This window comes from Bombina bombina, chromosome 2, assembly GCF_027579735.1.
Source record: "Bombina bombina isolate aBomBom1 chromosome 2, aBomBom1.pri, whole genome shotgun sequence".
In the NCBI taxonomy this organism is placed as follows: domain Eukaryota; kingdom Metazoa; phylum Chordata; class Amphibia; order Anura; family Bombinatoridae; genus Bombina; species Bombina bombina.
Window position 1 is genome coordinate 798226811 of NC_069500.1, and position 20903 is coordinate 798247713.

The 20903-nt window shown below is 39.7% G+C and overlaps 1 protein-coding gene across 1 annotated transcript in view; it reads left to right on the plus strand.

Moving 5' to 3' along the window:
- The window catches only part of LOC128648024 (C-C motif chemokine 25-like), a 121354-nt gene that overhangs the window by 39791 nt on the left and 60660 nt on the right, over positions 1–20903 (plus strand). The window contains exons 2-4 of the mRNA XM_053700711.1: positions 57–142; positions 13804–13924; positions 15679–15805. Coding sequence (XP_053556686.1) covers positions 73–142; positions 13804–13924; positions 15679–15805 — 318 coding nt within the window. The 5' untranslated portion in view covers positions 57–72. The remainder of the gene's footprint in view (positions 1–56; positions 143–13803; positions 13925–15678; positions 15806–20903) is intronic.

Consider the following 20903-nt stretch of genomic DNA (forward strand, 5'->3'; position numbering starts at 1 on the left):
ATTTTGAATGCTTACAGACCGACTCAAACTAATTCTTATTAATCCTTTTCTTCTAGTGAACAAAACTGGAGTATGAAAATGCATCGGCATCTTCTGGTGTTGGCAATTATTTCCACTTGTATCTGCATGTACAGTGTACAAGGTATGTAAGATCTGGAGAGTGATCTATTTTCCTGTTATACTGCTAAAGGGGCATTAAACATGATAAAATATGTATTTGTATAATAAAAAATTAGGCACAATATATTACAAATGTCATTTAAACATAGCAATATATTAATAAATTTGAAATTATTATCTTAGATGCAAAAAAATCTCCTTCCATGTATTAAAGGTACATGAAACCCAAAACTTGAATTACTGATTTAGATAGAGCATACAATTTTAGACAGCTTTTCAGTTTACTTCAATTGTCAAATTTGCTTAATTCTCTTACGGCTAGATTTAGAGTTCTGCGTTAGCCTTAAAAAGCAGCGTTAAGGGGTCCTAACGCTGCTTTTTAACGCCCACTGGTATTTAGAGCTAGTCAGGAAAGGGTCTACCGCTCACTTTTTTCCTGCGACTCAAGACTACCGCAAATCCCCTTACGTCAATTGCGTATCCTATATTTTCTATGGGATTTGCCTAACGCCGGTATTACGAGTCTTGGAAGAAGTGAGCGGTACAGCCTCTACCGCCAAGACTCCAACCTCAAAAAAAGTCAGTAGTTAAGAGTTTTATGGGCTAACGCCGGAACATAAAGCTACCTATGAACCCCTAAACCGAGGACCCCCCACATCGCAAACCCTATAATAAATTTTTTTAACCCCTAATCTGCTGACCGGACACCACCGCAACATACATTATAGCTATGAATCCCTAATCTGCTGCCCCTAACATTGCCGACACCTATATTATATTTATTACCCCCTAATCTGCCCCCCCACCTCACCGCCACCTACCTACACTTATTAACCCCTAATCTGCCGACCGGACATCGCCGCCACTATAATAAATGTATTAACCCCTAAACCGCCGCATTCCCGCCTCGCAAACACTATAATAAATTGTATTAACCCCTAATCTGCCCCCCCCAACGTCGCCGCCACCTACCTACAATTATTAACCCCTAATCTGCTGCCCCCAACATCGCCGCTACTATAATAAAGTTATTAACCCCTAAACCTAAGTCTAACGCTAACACCCCCCTAACTTAAATATAATTTAAATAAAACGAACTAAAATTACTATAATTAAATAAAATAATCCTATTTAAAACTAAATACTTACCTATAAAATAAACCATAATATAGCTGAACGCTGCTTTTTTGCAGGTGTAAGGTTTTTTTTCAGCAGATTCTGCCCCATTGTTTCCTATGGGGAAATCGTGCACGCTACCGCTACCGTAAGCAACGCTGGTATTGAGGGTTGAAGTGGAGCTAAATTTGCTCAACGCTCACTTTTCTGAGGCTAACGCAGCCATTCAGACAACTCGTAATACCAGCGTTGTCTTAAGGGCTCGTTAGCACCGCAGGTCTTTACCGACAAAACTCCAAATCTAGGCGTGTATATTCTTTGTTAAAGGAGCAGCAATTCCCTACTGGGAGATAGATGAACATAATAGGTGAGCCAATGACAAGAGACATATATGTGCAGCCAGCAATCAGTAGCTAGCTCACAGAAGTGCATTGCTGTTCTTAAGTAAGCTTTTCAAAAAAAGGATACTAAGAAAATGGACCAAATAAGATAGTAGATGTAAAATAGAAAGCTGCATGCTCTATATGAGTCATGAAAGTTTAATTTTGACTTTACTGTCCCTTTAAATACCAAGTTTTTATCATAACATTGTATTGCAGAGTGGTAACATAAACTCACTGAGGAATCTTCTTGTACCGAGGGCTAAAGGCTGATAGAGAAAATACATGACAATCTGTAGACGATTCATGAATGGGACAGAGATTCCAATTAAAAAAAGTCCCTTTCCATCATTTTATGCCTGGGTGGAGTCCAATTAAGTTTATCTTGCTGTAGTTTGCTTACTTGCACATTGTACAATGTAATAAATGATTATAGTGCAGCTACAAATACATTTCATTATGCAATAATGAGACCAGGAATTCCCCTGGTGTGCTTCCTTCAATGGTCAGTGGATCAAAACAAGGTCAAGGCCACACCTTGGATGTGACTCATACAACAATAGCATTACTTCACTTTGTGTATATATCTGCCTGGTTGCAGTGTTCTATATTTCTTCCATCTGGATCTGATGCTATTACATAGACATCATCTTTGCATGGTGCTGTGTCATGTGACAGAGAGGCAAGAGAGATGTATCTGTATGAGAGTTGTGTGTATAAATCTGTGTGCTAGTTTCGGTGCATGTATGTTTGTGTTAATGCAATGAGTTTTGTAAACCCTGGTGAACAAACATTGTTTTTCACCATTAACAAGCCAAGCAAACATTACACAAGTTTTAATATTACTAGCAAACAGCTAGATTACATTATGCATTATGAGTGAAAAAGCATCTTTATGCTTCATAACGCTGCTTTTTCCCTAACGCCGCCATTACAAGTCTTGTTGGTATAGATGTATTGCAGATCTTTTTGGCCGTCACGCAACGTCAGTTCCACACTTTTAAAAAAAAGTCCCTTTTCAATGGGACTTCCATAACGCCGGTATTACGAGTTTGCCTGGGAGGCCAAAAAGTGAGCTGCACACCCTATACTGACAAGATTCGTAACGCTATCTAAAGTCAGTAGTTATAAGTTTTACGTTACAAATCTGTAGCATAATACTCATAACTAAAGTTTTAAAAAGTACTCACACACCCATAAACTACCTATTAACCCCTATACCGAGGCTCTCCCGCATCGCAAACACTAAAATAAAATTATTAACACCTAATCTGCTGCTCCGGACATCGCCACCACTAAATAAAATTAACCAGTATTCCGCCGCTCCCCGACATCGTCGCCACTATAATAAACCTATTAACCCATAAACTGCCAATCCTCCCCCATCGCAAACACTATTTAAATATTATTAACCCCTAATCTGCCGTCCGCCCACACCGCAGCTATAATAAACCTATTAACCACTAAACCGCAAGCCCCCCCCTTTGGCTCTCTCCCCCCCTTTGGCTCTCTCCCCCCCCCTTTGGCTCTCTCCCCTCCCCCTTTGGCTCTCCCCCCCCCTTTGGCCCTTCTCCCCCCCCTTTGGCCCTTCTCCCCCCCCCCCTCTTTGGCCCTTCTCTCCCCCCCCTCTTTGGCCCTTCTCTCCCCCCTCTTTGGCCCTTCTCTCCCCCCCCTCTTTGGCCCTTCTCGCTGCCTCTCTGGCTCTGTCTTAATTGAAAGCCTTTGCTTCTCTGGCCACGCCCCCATCGTGACACCCCGCCCGACCACGCCCCATTGCAGCAACACCCGCCCGGCCACGCCCCTCCCTTCGGCCACTCTCCCTGACACTCCGCTTCAGCCTTGCTCTGTGCTGAGTGTCAGGATCCAAACGGCCAGGTATGTTTGTCACGTGCAGTCTCTACTGCGCTTGACTGCATCTGACAAACATACTTGGCCATTTATTATATAGGATTATATATAGGCATAGATATATACAGTTATATACTCTGTAGTAATATCTATTTAAAAATACTTAGAGCATATTCTGCTTTGTGCAGAACATTGGAATGTGAAATATTTACAGTAAATACACAGTATAACACTTTATTAAAGTTGAATTTTGCATAAATATGATTTTACATGTTTTCAACTACTTGACTGCAAAAGGCTCCAATGTATATGTGTGTATATACTCTTTGATAGGCATGGCCATTCAGACGATTCGTTAGCAACCAAATGTGGAATAAGGAGGCTGCTCACAGCATTTATCTTTTTTTGGAGTGGGTTATCTTCTTGTGAGAGTGCAACACACTTTAGATGCTTACTAAGCATCCGAATACTCATGCATACTTATTGATATATAATCACTGACAATCTGACACATGCAGACACACTAACACACACATAAATGCTAAACACACAGACACTGAACACACACATACACACTAACACATATACACAGAGACTGACAGTCTGACACAGACACATGCAGACAAACTTAAAATAAACACATACATATACATGCTAACACACATAGAGACACTGACACACTAACACAGACATTAAATGGACACTAAACCCCAATTTTTTTATTTTTTTTTAATGATTCAGATAGAGCAGCAATTTTAAGCAACGTTTTAATTTACTCCTATTATCAATTTTCTTTGTTCTCTTGCTATCTTTATTTGAAAAGCAGGAATGTAAGCTTAGGAGCCAACCCATTGGTGGCTAAATTTAGCCACCAGTTAGCAAGCGCTACCCAGGTGCTAAACCAAAAATGGGCCAACTCCTAAGCATACATTCTTGCTTTTTCAAATAAACATGGCAAGAGAACAAAATTTGATATTAGTAATAAATTACAAAGTTGTTAAAAATTGCTGCTCTATCTGAACAATGAAAGAAAAATTGTGGGTTTAGTATCCTTTTAACACAAACACACTGACACACAGAGGTACTTTTATTTAGCAACCATGGTTATAGGCAAGCATTCTAATCTTAAGCTGCCCATTCTAAAAAGAAACCTCCATGATAGTGGAGGATCTGGCAATTTCTGATCTAGGGGCCAAGTACAACCCAGAGGCCCAGGTATAAAAGCTCTGCCCCTTAGGGGCGGAGCCTGGCTGTGCTGGAGAATGGCCGTGTATTCTTAGTGCTCCTGGACCACAGGCTGACCTAAAGCTGACAAAGCCCAAAATGTGACAATTTTTTTTTAAATTCTTTAATGTACTCTGAGCCTGATAACCAAGGGGATTGTAGGTGACAGATATCAACACTGACAAAAGAAAGGAGCTGCAAGCACACTCAATCCACCGGAGAGGACCGCAATCCGATCACCACACAGAGCACACGTTGCATTCCAGACCGACTCCTCATACCGAGGTGATTGCAGCTGGCGGTGTTACTAGCATTGGAGACCTGGGTGAGAGGTGCTAGCTGTCCCCCTACCTTCCTGCTACACACGATTAGTGGTGACTGACCGGTCATGCTGGGCGGTGACAAAGGAGTGGAGCCACTTTCTGAAGACCGATTGGGATCAAGTGTTTGCGGTCCCTCTTGTTACCCCCTCTCCACAGCCTATCTCTTAACATCGGAAGCCTCAGTGCAGCAGAGGTACCTCGGCAGTGTCGGCGTGAACAGGGGCTCGGACACAGGGGCACGGATGCAGGGGCCGGAACTGACCTACACTGTCAGTCACATCTCTGCTGAAGCGCTGAGACTTGGATGTAATAGAGTTCTAATCACTGCTGGGGCACACAGAGGGCTTTATTATAAAGGCTGCTGGGGATATACAAAATAATATTCGCCCTATGGGCATTGGGGATATACATTGACAGTAACGGCTTGTACAGCCCAGATGAGGCCTGGAAATTTCTGTGACACAGATCAATAAGGCAGAACATGCTCATAGGCCCATCATACAGCCTTAACCTCATATATCAGTGTAATCTTATTTCTGGACTATAAACAGTGTCTAGCAGATTATCCTTATAGAGGGCTATTTTGAGCGACCCTTTAACCCCTTCCTTTACCTATTCTATTTCTGCTTAATATTCACTAACCAAGGAGACTGTGCTATCTTGTTGTGCTCACTGCTCCAAACCCCTCCTGCTATAACAGTGATAATTGGAGCCTCTGTCTAATTATCACTATCTACAGTTAACAATACACGCAGAGATGGCACAAAAAAACAGACTGCACTATAAAAAAGGAGCTAAAACCAGAAATATGAACTATTACATTAAGGGGCAAGATACACAGCAAAATGATGATGCCCAGGCACAGACATCAAATAAAGAGGATGACCCTGCTGCTTCCATCCTAGTTCCCTCACAATATGTCACTAAAGAGGATCTGAAATGCCTTTCTTCAAAGGAAGACATAAAGGAGATTGCTTCTGACATCAAAAATTTATTTAATGAGTTGAAACGGGATGTCACAGACCTAAAGCAGAGAGTCACAGAGGTTGAGAGCTCACATAACACATTGCAAGACCAGCTGAAAGACACCACCTTCAAGACACTCCAAAACACAAATATGATCCAGGGCCTCTTAGAAAGAATAGAGGACTTGGACAACCGTAGCCGAAGAAAAAACCTCAGAGTGAGGGGCATCCCAGAATCTATAAACCCTAATGCCCTTCAAGGTTATCTTCAGGATCTTTTAGGACAATTACGGGTACCCCATTAGCGCCAGAAGTAGTTATAGAAAGAGCTCATAGAGCACTGCGCCCCAGGCCTTCACCAAGAGCTCCTCCAAGGGACGTTATCCTCAGATTGTTAAACTACAGGGATAAAGAGGAGATACTCCGCTGTAGCAGGAACAAGCATCCAGTACAGCATGCCGGAATCTCTCTACAGATCTTCTCTGACCTCTGCCCTGTTACTTTACAGAAGCGAAGGGAGCTTCGATTTCTCACAATGGCACTGCAAGATAACAAGATCCCTTATAGATGGGGCTTTCTCACTTGCCTTGTTGCTTCCAATGGGGACAAAACAGCAATATATATCGCTCTCTACCAGATCTGGAGACATTTTGCTCAACCCTGGGCATCCCACCACCACATCCAGAAAATGGGTCAAATCAGGCCATCTCTGTGGCTGAAGGCTAGAGCTTGCTGAGTGAAGATGGGTAAGATCTTGTACCAGGGTCCTCTGGGCCTTCCTAGCGAGGAAGGGATGAGTTGACTGTATATATACTGTCTATCCTTAAGAAAAGTTAACCTTGCTCGGGACTACAGTTTGTTTGCCCTTATTTAAGTTTTATGTCGTTCCATCTTGAATGCCTGTATGTGGGGTTATGTGGTCAAGGCATTTGTTTAAGAGCTTTTGTCTTCCTTGGCTGGATGGTCCTGGGAAGAAGGGATCCCTGGGTTGCTTGGGGCGTTAGTGTTCTTAACAGTTTGTCTTAAAAAATCTAACCATGAGGTGTCTTCTCTCAATATAATAATTGTTCAATCTATATTATGTTGCCGTACGCTGGCAGTGACTGGAGGTTATGCGCTTTATGTGTGAGCTATCTCCTCCTGTTTGTGTATGCCCTTCTAGGCCTCATCCCTTGGTTTTAAATGCAAGCATAATATGTTTTAGGTTTGAGTTCTCAGAGTATGTTATTGATATTATACTGTATTATTGTATATCATTTGTTCTTGTAATAATTAGTTTTTCAACAGGTCAGCCAAAGGCATATTCCCTCATATTCTTGACGATTAATGTCAAGGGCCTTAACAGCCCGGGTAAGCACTCTATAGTCACTCGAGAATTACATAAGTTGCAGGGAGACATAGTCTTTATCCAAGAATCGCACTTTACGAAGCATAAAGAACCCAAGTGGCACAATCATAGATACCCGACTGCCTTCTTCGCTTCAGGGCCTGTTTTAGGTTTGAGTTCTCAGAGTATGTTATTGATATTATACTGTATTATTGTATATCATTTGTTCTTGTAATAATTAGTTTTTCAACAGATCAGCCAAAGGCATATTCCCTTTAGTTTCGCCTATTTAAAGGTGATCGGGTCTGTCATAGACCTGGTGTTACAGTAGCAGCCTAGTTGAGGAGAATATTGCACTGTTTATATCTTAAATAGATTTACGTTCGCTTATTTATTGTTTTGTATTTTCTGCCTGGACTTCTCTCATCCTTCTGCCTAATACTCCTCTTCTTTCTCTTTTCCCTCCCCTCTTCCCCCTCCCTCTTCCTCTCTATTCACCTTTTTTTTTTTTCTCTTTTCCCCCAATTGATACCATGGCTCCCCTGCGTAGCAGACCGAAAATCCACCCCTTGAGGTTCTTGACGATTAATGTCAAGGGCCTTAACAGCCCGGGTAAGCACTCTATAGTCACCCGAGAATTACATAAGTTGCAGGGAGACATAGTCTTTATCCAAGAATCGCACTTTACGAAGCGTAAAGAACCCAAGTGGCACAATCATAGATACCCGACTGCCTTCTTCGCTTCAGGGCCTAGCAAGCAGAATGGAGTTGGTATCTTGATACATCAAAGAGTGACTTTCTAAGCGCATGAAATAATAAAAGATAGGGAAGGCCGATGTCTTATAGTAGTGGGCCTCCTGTATGGCATTCAGATTACTCTACTGAATGTGTATGCTCCCAATGTAGCACAACACACCTTTTTCAAGGCCCTCTCTAGTAAGCTGTTTGGTCATGCTAGGGGAGTTGCGGTAATGGGAGGTGATTTTAACGTGCCGCTCAATCCAAGGTGTGATACATCCAATGGCCTTTCTAGTGTTGCCCACCATATCTTGAAACACGTCAACATGACACTCAAACATCATATGTCGCACGGTTTGGCGCACTCTGCATCCTACTGACACTGAATATACATATTACTCTAGCCCGCACAGAAAGTACTCTCGCATAGATTATTTCTGTACAGACTCCCTGGGTATTGGGTATGTTCAAAGTAGTGATATACTGCCAATCACATGGTCTGACCACGCACTGGTCACATTTGATATGTTATTACCTGACATGCCCAAAACCCCCTTCAACTGGCGACTGGACGATGCCCTTTTAGACACTCCTGGGGTTGTCGACGATATCTCGAATAAAATGACTGAATATTTTTACATAAATTTGATAGACGAACTACCCCTGACTACTATCTGGGAAGCGCACAAAAGTGTTGCACGAGGCCACTTAATTAAACATAAAGCCAGGATACAGAGACAAAAAAGAGAAAAGTATAATCAACTTCTATGTGAAGTTATGAACTTAGAAGACCAACATAAAAAAAAAAAAACCTGAACCTTGAATTGGAGGCTAAGCTCACGAAGGCTAGAATGGACTTTAGACAGCTCCTTCAAGAAGAAAACCAGAAAGTTGCGCTTTGGCTAAAACAAAAATATTATGAGGGAGGAGATAAGGCTGGTAGGCTATTAGCCAGGACTTTAAAGAGAAATCAATTAAAAGCATATGTCTACTCAATAAGGGACAGTAAGAATAACATTCACAAAGACAGTACTAGCATAGCAGAAGTATTCCGGGCCTACTATGGTAGTCTGTATAATCTGAGGCCCACATCACAGTCTCAGCTCTCTCAGCTGTTTCTTCTCAGCGTCACTTAGCGCAGGAATACCTCAAAAATATTCAATTACAAACACTCAATAAAGAAGCAATAGATTTCTTAGAATCCCCATTGACGCAAGAGGAAATTTAAAATGCCCTTGATAGTCTCCCTAATGGGAAGTGTCCTGGTCCGGATGGACTGGGTCCCAAATATTATAAAACCTTTCTGCCAATTCTGATCACTCATCTACAGACCCTGTTTAATTCCCTGCCTGACTTGGAAACTCTACCATCAACTATGCTCACAGCACATATTACGGTGATTCCCAAGCCAGGTAAACCACCAGACAAGCCGCAAAGCTATAGACCGATTTCGGTGTTAAATGCTGATGTAAAATTTTTAGCTAAAACTCTCACTAATAGGGTCAATAAGTTTCTACCTGACCTGATCTCCTTAGATCAGGTTGGATTTGTCCCGGGAAGGGAGGCCAGGGACAACACCGTTAAGGTGTTGCAACTAATCACACATTCGGAACGCGTGGGGATGCCGCTTGCTCTGTTGTCCACAGACGCCGAAAAGGCATTCGACAGGGTGAGCTGGCAGTTCCTTCGATGCACTCTGGAATGGATGGGCTTTGGTGAGAGATTTCTTAAAACAGTCTTTAGCCTTTACTCCACGCCAAACGCGCAGATTAGAGTGAACAGAGTTCTCTCTGGTTCACTGCAAATTACCAATGGGACCAGACAGGGGTGCCCCCTGTCACCCCTGTTATTTGCCATCTCAGTTGAAACTCTTGCCAGCAGTATTCGTGCCAACCATCAAATTAGCGGGTATTCACTGGGAGGAAAGGAATACAAAATAATAATGTATGCCGATGATCTGCTATTTGAGGAAGTCTATCAATTCCCTGCTACAAGAATTTGATAAATATGGAGCGCTCTCTAATTTTCATCTGAACGCGTCCAAGTCAGAGGTCCTGGGTGTAACTCTAGATCCGTCGGATAAAGCCTGGCTAAGGGAACACAGCCCGTTCATGATAAATGATAAGCAGTTGAAATATCTCAGAGTTAATCTAACCACCTCCATGATGGACATGTTTGAAGCCAACTATGGAGTCCTGAAGCGACTGATAGCTGCGGACCTTTTATCATGGAGACATAAAACATCTCCTGGTTGGGGAGAATAAGCGTTCTGAAAATGAATGTGCTCCCTAGGCTTTTATATTTGTTCCAGGCGCTGCCTATCCCACTCCCTTACACTTTCTTACCTGCGCTCCAACGCACGCTGGAGGAATATGTATGGCAGGGAGCTAGACCTAGAATAAGCAGGACCACAATGTACCAAGAGATGCGGGGGGCTTGGGTCTCCCGAACCTGGCAACCCTCAAAAGGACTGGGTCAGAGTAGATAGAGACATTTTGCAGGTGAGTGAATTCTTGTCTCTTTTCTGGACGAATTTTAAAAATAGGCCTGCAGCCATGGTGGGTTTTCCACTCCTAGTTGAATTGTTCACCCTTTAGGATAGAGTGACTCATACAGATTCCCACATCTCTACACCACTATCCCCCTTGACACCTGTATTCGGAAATTCAGACTTGCCCCTGCAGTTCAAATTGTCCCCAGACCAGACTAACCTTCTTCATAACCATGTACGCAGTTTTGTGACAGCGGGGAGACTGAAGACAAGAGATGAAATTTTAAGGGACTATCCAGATGCCCCAGTACCATGGTTTGCCTATTTACAAATAGGACACCATATTAACACACACAAATATAAGTTGCAGTTTCTGAGAGACCTCACACCATTTGAATCCTTGTGCACAAACCAAACAGTTTCTAAACACCTAGTCTCAATCATCTATACTCTCCTTCTCTGTCCCAAAGTAAGCCCCTTACCTAACTACACCAAGATGTGGCACAGGGAGTTGGAGATAGAGCTTGACAGAGAAGATTGGCAGCAGATCTTCCATTCTGTCAAATCTTTGTCGGTTTCGGCTCGCACTCAAGAATCCCACTATAAATTTCTGAGCCGTTGGTACCTCACCCCATTTAGACAGACAGATAAATGTTGGTGGGGATGCTGAGAGTCAGGTACAATGGTTCACATTTGGTGGGACTGTCCGCTTTTGGAGGGTTTCTGAGCCTCTGTGTGGGGCGAGATGCAGAGGCTGCTTGAGCTGGAGATTCCTAAATCTCCTGAAACCTTACTTTTTCACTTCCCGAATCAGATAAGACACCCATTAAAAAATCCCTCCTAATGCTGATGCTGTCAGGGGCTAAATCACTGATTCCGATTTTCTGGAAAAAGACCCAGACTCCCACGGTAGAGGACTGGAGGCAGAGAGTGTGGAATACCCTGCTTCTTGAAAAATACCACTATGTCAGAACCTCTAAACTAGTTGAATATGAGATGCTGCTTGCGCTGTGGAGTGGAACATACTCTGCTCTGTGAATTATGGACTTTGGGATCCCAATTATTAGCTTTGTAGTCCATGGGCTTGTTGGAGCTGGACGCAGTTGGGGGAAGGGGAGAAGGATACTGTCAGGGTTTTTTTTTCGCCACTCTTCCATTTCTCCCCCTTTCTCCTTGTTCTTTCTTAATTTCTCTCCTTCTTAGTCTATACTTCTGCTCAGGTATAAGGTAAGATGTGTATGGCTGCCAGAGTTTCCCTATGATGCTGAAATAGGGTTCTCCAGTATTTTTTTCTTTTTTTTTTTCTTATTTTCTTTTCTTTCAGGCAACACCACTGTTATGTCAAACCAACATGTTAAAAACGTCTTGTTTGTTATATCAAACAAGAAAACATAGAGCGATTTGAGTTGTTTAATCCATGTACCCACAGGTATATTCGATGCCCCCTGTCAATACTCACCCACAGTCTTTTTACATTTTGGGCTTATAGGACTTCTATAGACAATACTTATTTGTGGATCATAGGATTTGAAGCCTTTTATAATTGACGGAATGTTACTTTGTTGTATTGTTGTTATTGAAACTTGTCCACCTTCTGTCAATTGTATATTCTTATTTCTCAATAAAGCTCTTTAAAAAAAAAAAAAAAAAAAAAGCTCTGCCCCTTATAATATATATATATATATATATATATATATATATATATATATATATATATATATATATATATATATAAGCCTCTGCAAACTGCCCCTTATTTCAGTTCTTTTGACAGACTTGCATTTTAGCCAATCAATGCTGGCTCCTAGGAACTCCAGGTGCGTGAGCATGGTGTTATCTATATGAAACACATGAACTAATACCTTCTAGTGGTGAAAAACTGTCAAAATGCCCTGAGCTAAGAGGCGGCCTTCAAGGGCTTAGAAATTAGCATATGAACCTCTTAGATTTAGCTTTCAATTAAGAATACCAAGAGAACAAAGCAAAATTGGTGATAGAAGTAAATTGGAAAATTGTTTAAAATTACATGCCCTATCTGAATAATGACTGTTTTGGACTAGACTGTCCCTTTAAGTGTAAAATAATTTCAATAACAATGAAAGCCTCATTAATGCTTTTACCACACACATATATATATATATATATATATATATATATATATATATATATATATATATATATATATATATATATATATATATATATATATATATATATAAATATCACTACTTATAATGACCATGCATGAGGAAAAATGCAATAATGCAATTTATTTGGCGCCTACTGCAGTTGGAAGACGGATTATGCACACACTTAACCCGTATGGTAAAGGTAAAGCCAGACCCTTTATGCCTATAACTGTGACAGTAATTCAGCAGCTACTGGACAATGTGAGAAGATTTGAGTCACTAAAAGATAAAAAAAAAGTGTCTACTCCACACGGTATGGCACCTCTTTTAATACATATACCATGCATGGATTTCAGGATATAAACTATCTATATGCATGTGCTTGCATACTGATGTTAGCATATTGTGGTTAAGAAGAGGTTGCATACATATTAATAGCAATATTGTGAGGGTAGTACTGACACTTCATGCTCACCTTACAAACTGTGCTTTCCCGGTAACAGTATTTGCACTCTGCGCAAAAGACTGCAGGTGTGCTTTTCTCACAGCAGAGCTCTGTCTAAATGTAATGGCTCCTGGGTTTTCAGCTCATGCTGCGCAAACAGGAAAAGCGGCAGAAGCGCTAACCTATAAGTGGCTTTATTTGGGTATGAAGAAAGTGGTGATCTATTAGTGCGCTAGGTAATAAGATATCATATACCTTTCAAACAAACAAATGTGGATTTAAGTAAGGGAGCTCAAAGCTTAAGATACCTCAAATTAAGTATTCTAATTAATACCAAATGTTTGCACAAATATAAATGACAAGGGGTAAAACGTGCATTATTATCACTGTGTTGGTTATGCAAAACTGGGGAATGGGTAAATAAGGGATTGTCTATCTTTTAAAGCAACAAAAAATCTGGTGTTGACTGTCCTTTTAAGAGTTAAATTGTGATGGTAGGTTGGGAAACTGGCACCATAGCGACTGATGTGATAAATGTACTTGCACCTGGTAAAAGTGGCTAGCTACCAGGTACTGCTATTATTTACTTGGGATACAAGTTTGGTAGATGGAAGAGGTCTTCATATAGAATTATGCATGGACTGTATTAAGTAAATGGCTTGATATTGTAATATTTTCTAAAACTTCTTTTCTACAGGGGATTTTGAAAACTGCTGCCTGTCTTATGCCAAGGCGAATAATTATGCAGCACTAGGAAAGCATATCAAAAGCTATTACCATCAGGAAATCAGTGAAAGCTGTCACATGAGAGCAGTTGTGTGAGTATCCTGCTTTTTACTTTACTCTAAATGAGCATTAAAGTCATTTTTAAACATTCATCGCATAGTGTCCCCTTGATTTGTTTCAATTTGTTTTCCTTTAATGTCTGTTTAATGACTTGTATACCAATACATAGTATTATATGTATGAAAAAGTGCATATTTATGTTTATTTTTATATTTCAAATAGCTGTTTTTGCTCATTAAAATAGCAACCATTGTTCTCAATAACATGCCAACTCACATGGGCTGAACTTTCAGGAAGAACAGACCTACGTATCTCATCTAACTTAAAGGACCAGTCAACACAGTAGATTTGCATAATCAACAAATGCAAGATAACAAGACAATGCAATAGCACTTAGTCTGAACTTCAAATGAGTAGAAGATTTTTTTTCTGACAATTTTAAAAGTTATGTCTTTTTCCACTCCCCCCTGTACCATGTGACAGCCATCAGCCAATCACAAATGCATACACGTACCATGTGACAGCCATCAGCCATTCGCAAATGCATACACACTTATTCTTGCACATGCTCAGTAGGAGCTGGTGACTCAAAAAGTTTAAATATAAAAAGACTGTGCACATTTTGTTAATGGAAGTAAATTGGAAAGTTGTTTTAAATGGCATGCTCTATCTGAATATTGAAAGTTTAATTTTGATTGAGTGTCCCTTTAAGTACCAACATGCTCAGTAAGGGTGGTTGTTTCAGTATGTGTCGCTTTAAACACTGTACTGCAAAAGGTCTGCATATAATAAAAATAAATTTGAGATTTAGAGATATACTTGGATACATCCCTTGAAACTCTGCTTGATGCTTACCTGATCTCCATTGTTGTGCTGTATTAAAAACCCTTTTTAGTTTTATAGGTAATAGTGGCTTATTGCTGCTGTCTCAATACGCATTGGCACCTATATTATATAGGTCTCAGTTTTATTTCTACAGACTTGTGAATCATCTTATTATCCAGACAATCTAACAGTGACCCCATCACCACCACAATTAACACTATGATTTCAGGAACCCTCGCCACAATTAAGACTATACATCTTAGACTTCCCCTTTGCACCGTATGGGTAATTTTCCTGCAATCTGGTGGTATCCAACCCAAACTTTTCCCATTATAGAAATAGTGTTATCATTTCGGGGGTTTTTTCACTCAAAACTTGAAAAAATGCCAAAATAACACAGATGAACAGTATCAGAAGGACTGGAATGGACCACATAGCCTTTCATAAAAAACTAATATATCATTAAAAAAATCATCTAACAATATTTTCTACATAATTTTTTTGTGGTTCATCAATGGCTTTCTTGATTCTGTCTCTTCTGATTTGATTATTGTTTAATTACTCATGTATAAGCACTGAATTGGCTATAGGCAGTCAGTCAGGAGCTGACAAGAAAGTAATTCATGACTGCTTTCATAGCCTTCAAATAGAATTTTCTTATTTTCTTTTTTTTTGTGATGTGTGTCACTTTCCACCAATGAAGCAGTGGGAGATCTGCCTATCAGCCAGTAAAAAAAATAAGGCCTTAATTAAGTCCCAGCTTCAATTCCTTCAAAATAGAAAAGATATTTTAAATAATACTTTTTCATATGCATAATATCATTTTTATCTCTTTTGTCACTGGAACCCAGAAAATAAATAAATAAATAAAAAGACATTACTAAATCATACCACCTGATGAAAGGACTGGCAACCAATGTGCAAACAAATTACATTTTTTTTTCTTTTCTTTTTTTAACAGATTCTATTTAAAAAAACGAAACAGAATAATTTGCGCAAATCCTCATGAGGAATGGGTAATAGGTTTAATGAAGCAAGTTGACAGAAGACAATTTGTAAAGTTTAATAACTTCAATGAAAAGTACAAGGTAAGAGTTAAACACATCTATCACCCTGACACAATTTTTTTCCCAATCTTACTTTGTATGCATATTTGTTGAGATATTAACTCCTGATTAATTAATTAACTTAAGCTCCTGATTAGAATGATTTAAATAACCTAAAAACTGTTCAAAAGTTTTTTAATGAAATTATAAAGGGTTTAAATCCCTTACAAAGAAAGACTTCATGAGCCTAATATACATATATTTAGCTTGGAGAAGAAAGGGTAGAGAGGATGATTCAATAGAAATCTTCAGATATATTAAAGGGACAGTCTACTCCAGAACTTTTATTGTTTAAAAAGATAGATAATCCCTTTATTACCCATTCTCCAGTTTTGCATAACCAACACAGTTATATAAATATTTTTTACCTCTGTGATTACCTTGTATCTAAGCCTCTGCAGACTGCCCCTAATCTCAGTACATTTGACAGGCTTGCATTTTAGCCAATCAGTGCTTACTCATAAATAACTCCACAGGAGTGAGCACAGTGTTATCTATATGACACACATGAACTTGCGCTGTCTAACTGTGAAAAACTGTCAAAATGCTTTGAGATAAGAGGTGGCCTTCAAAGGTATATATATTAGCATATGAGCCTACCTTGGTTTGGCTTTCAACAAAGAATACCAAAAAGTGAAGCAAATTTGATGAGAAAAGTAAATTGGAAAGTTGTTTAAAATTGCATGCCTTATTTGAATCATGACAGTTTAATTTTGAATAGACTGTCCCTTTAAAGGGACAGTCTAGTATAAATTAAACTTTCATTATTCAGATAGGACTTTTAATTTTAATCAACTTTCCAATTTACTTTTATCATTAAATTTGCTTTTTTCTCTTGGTATTCTTAGTTTAAACTAAAAATAGGTAGGCTCATATGGTAATTTCTAAGCATTTGAGGGCTGCCTCTTATCACAAGCTTTTTAAATCTCTTTTCAACACAAAGAGACAGAAAGTACACATGAGCCATATAGATAACACTGTGTTCAGGCACAGGGGGTTATTTAAGATTTAGCCCAACACAATGCTACTGCAAGACAATAGATAATAAACAGTCACAGTCATGTGATCAGGGGGCAGGAAGAAGGTTCCTAGATACAAGATAATCACAGAGGTAAAAAGTATATTAATATAACAGTGCTGGTTATGTAAAACTGGGGAATGGGTAATAAAGGGATTATCTATCTTTTAAAACAATAACAATTCTATGGTAGACTGTCCCTTTAAGGTATTTAATACATTTTTGGATGAAGCACATTTTTACCAAAGAAAAATACTCGAACAAAGGATCCTGATCTTTTATTGTATGGAAACAGGTTCAGAAGCAGTTTGTTTAGTCCATTCTTCACTAAATGGGTAGTTGACTCATGCAATAGATATGCAAGAATGGCTGGAATATTCATAAGGCTTTCCTGATAATTAATCTTGTGCAAATTTGGGCAGACTGAAGGGCCTCTTGGTTGTAATCAGTCATCAAAGTCTATGGCCTAGATTTAGAGTTCGGCGGTAGCCGTCAAAACCAGCGTTAGAGGCTCCTAACGCTGGTTTTGGCCGCCCGCTGGTATTTGGAGTCAGTGATTAAAGGGTCTAACGCTCACTTTTCAGCCGCGACTTTTCCATACCGCAGATCCCCCTACGCCATTTGCGTAGCCTATCTTTTCAATGGGATCTTCCTAACGCTGGTATTTAGAGTCGTTTCTGCAGTGAGCGTTAGAGCTCTAACGACAAGATTCCAGCCGCCTGAAAATAGCAGGAGTTAAGAGCTTTCTGGCTAACGCCGGTTCATAAAGCTCTTAACTACTGTACCCTAAACTACACTAACACCCATAAACTACCTATGTACCCCTAAACCGAGGTCCCCCCACATCGCCGCCACTTGATTAAAATTTTTAACCCCTAATCTGCCGACCGCCACCTACGTTATACTTATGTACCCCTAATCTGCTGCCCCTAACACCGCCGACCCCTGTATTATATCTATTAACCCCTAACTTGCCCCCCACAACGTCGCCGCAAGCTACTTAAAATAATTAACCCCTAATCTTCCGACCGCAAATCGCCGCCACCTACGTTATCCCTATGTACCCCTAATCTGCTGCCCCTAACATCGCCGACCCCTATGTTATATTTATTAACCCCTAATCTGCCCCCCTCAACGTCGCCGACACCTACCTACAATTATTAACCCCTAATCTGCCGAGCGGACCTGAGCGCTACTATAATAAAGTTATTAACCCCTAATCCGCCTCACTAACCCTATCATAAATAGTATTAACCCCTAATCTGCCCTCCCTAACATCGCCGACACCTACCTTCAATTATTAACCCCTAATCTGCCGACCGGAGCTCACCGCTATTCTAATAAATGTATTAACCCCTAAAGCTAAGTCTAACCCTAACACTAACACCCCCCTAAGTTAAATATAATTTTTATCTAACGAAATAAATTAACTCTTATTAAATAAATGATTCCTATTTAAAGCTAAATACTTACCTGTAAAATAAATCCTAATATAGCTACAATATAAATTATAATTATATTATAGCTATTTTAGGATTAATATTTATTTTACAGGCAACTTTGTAATTATTTTAACCAGGTACAATAGCTATTAAATAGTTAAGAACTATTTAATAGTTACCTAGTTAAAATAATAACAAATTTACCTGTAAAATAAATCCTAACCTAAGATATAATTAAACCTAACACTACCCTATCAATAAAATAATTAAATAAACTACCTACAATTACCTACAATTAACCTAACACTACACTATCAATAAATTAATTAAACACAATTGCTACAAATAAATACAATTAAATAAACTATCTAAAGTACAAAAAATAAAAAAGAACTAAGTTACAGAAAATAATAAAATATTTACAAACATAAGAAAAATATTACAACAATTTTAAACTAATTACACCTACTCTAAGCCCCCTAATAAAATAACAAAGCCCCCCAAAATAAAAAATTCCCTACCCTATTCTAAAATACAAATATTACAAGCTCTTTTACCTTACCAGCCCTGAACAGGGCCCTTTGCGGGGCATGCCCCAAGAATTTCAGCTCTTTTGCCTGTAAAAAAAAACATACAATACCCCCCCCCCAACATTACAACCCACCACCCACATACCCCTAATCTAACCCAAACCCCCCTTAAATAAACCTAACACTACCCCCCTGATGATCTTCCTACCTTGTCTTCACCATGCCAGGTTCACCGATCCGTCCTGGCTCCAAGATCTTCATCCAACCCAAGCGGGGGCTAGACATCCACTGAAGAAGTCCAGAAGAGGGTCCAAAGTCTTCCTCCTATCCGGCAAGAAGAGGACATCCGGACCGGCAAACATCTTCTCCAAGCGGCATCTTCTATCTTCTTCCATCCGATGACGACCGGCTCCATCTTGAAGACCTCCAGCGCGGATCCATCCTCTTCTTCCGACGACTAGACGACGAATGACGGTTCCTTTAAGGGACGTCATCCAAGATGGCGTCCCTCGAATTCCGATTGGCTGATAGGATTCTATCAGCCAATCGGAATTAAGGTAGGAATTTTCTGATTGGCTGATGGAATCAGCCAATCAGAATATAGTTCAATCCGATTGGCTGATCCAATCAGCCAATCAGATTGAGCTCGCATTCTATTGGCTGATCGGAACAGCCAATAGAATGCGAGCTCAATCTGATTGGCTGATTGGATCAGCCAATCGGATTGAACTATATTCTGATTGGCTGATTCCATCAGCCAATCAGAAAATTCCTACCTTAATTCCGATTGGCTGATAGAATCCTATCAGCCAATCGGAATTCGAGGGACGCCATCTTGGATGACGTCCCTTAAAGGAACCGTCATTCGTCGTCTAGTCGTCGGAAGAAGAGGATGGATCCGCGCTGGAGGTCTTCAAGATGGAGCCGGTCGTCATCGGATGGAAGAAGATAGAAGATGCCGCTTGGAGAAGATGTTTGCCGGTCCGGATGTCCTCTTCTTGCCGGATAGGAGGAAGACTTTGGACCCTCTTCTGGACTTCTTCAGTGGATGTCTAGCCCCCGCTTGGGTTGGATGAAGATCTTGGAGCCAGGACGGATCGGTGAACCTGGCATGGTGAAGACAAGGTAGGAAGATCATCAGGGGGGTAGTGTTAGGTTTATTTAAGGGGGGTTTGGGTTAGATTAGGGGTATGTGGGTGGTGGGTTGTAATGTTGGGGGGGGGGTATTGTATGTTTTTTTTTACAGGCAAAAGAGCTGAAATTCTTGGGGCATGCCCCGCAAAGGGCCCTGTTCAGGGCTGGTAAGGTAAAAGAGCTTGTAATATTTGTATTTTAGAATAGGGTAGGGAATTTTTTATTTTGGGGGGCCTTGTTATTTTATTAGGGGGCTTAGAGTAGGTGTAATTAGTTTAAAATTGTTGTAATATTTTTCTTATGTTTGTAAATATTTTATTATTTTCTGTAACTTAGTTCTTTTTTATTTTTTGTACTTTAGATAGTTTATTTAATTGTATTTATTTGTAGCAATTGTGTTTAATTAATTTATTGATAGTGTAGTGTTAGGTTAATTGTAGGTAATTGTAGGTAGTTTATTTAATTATTTTATTGATAGGGTAGTGTTAGGTTTAATTATATCTTAGGTTAGGATTTATTTTACAGGTAAATTTGTTATTATTTTAACTAGGTAACTATTAAATAGTTCTTAACTATTTAATAGCTATTGTACCTGGTTAAAATAATTACAAAGTTGCCTGTAAAATAAATATTAATCCTAAAATAGCTATAATATAATTATAATTTATATTGTAGCTATATTAGGATTTATTTTACAGGTAAGTATTTAGCTTTAAATAGGAATCATTTATTTAATAAGAGTTAATTTATTTCGTTAGATAAAAATTATATTTAAGTTAGGGGGGTGTTAGTGTTAGGGTTAGACTTAGCTTTAGGGGTTAATACATTTATTAGAATAGCGGTGAGCTCCGGTCGGCAGATTAGGGGTTAATAATTGAAGGTAGGTGTCGGCGATGTTAGGGAGGGCAGATTAGGGGTTAATACTATTTATGATAGGGTTAGTGAGGCGGATTAGG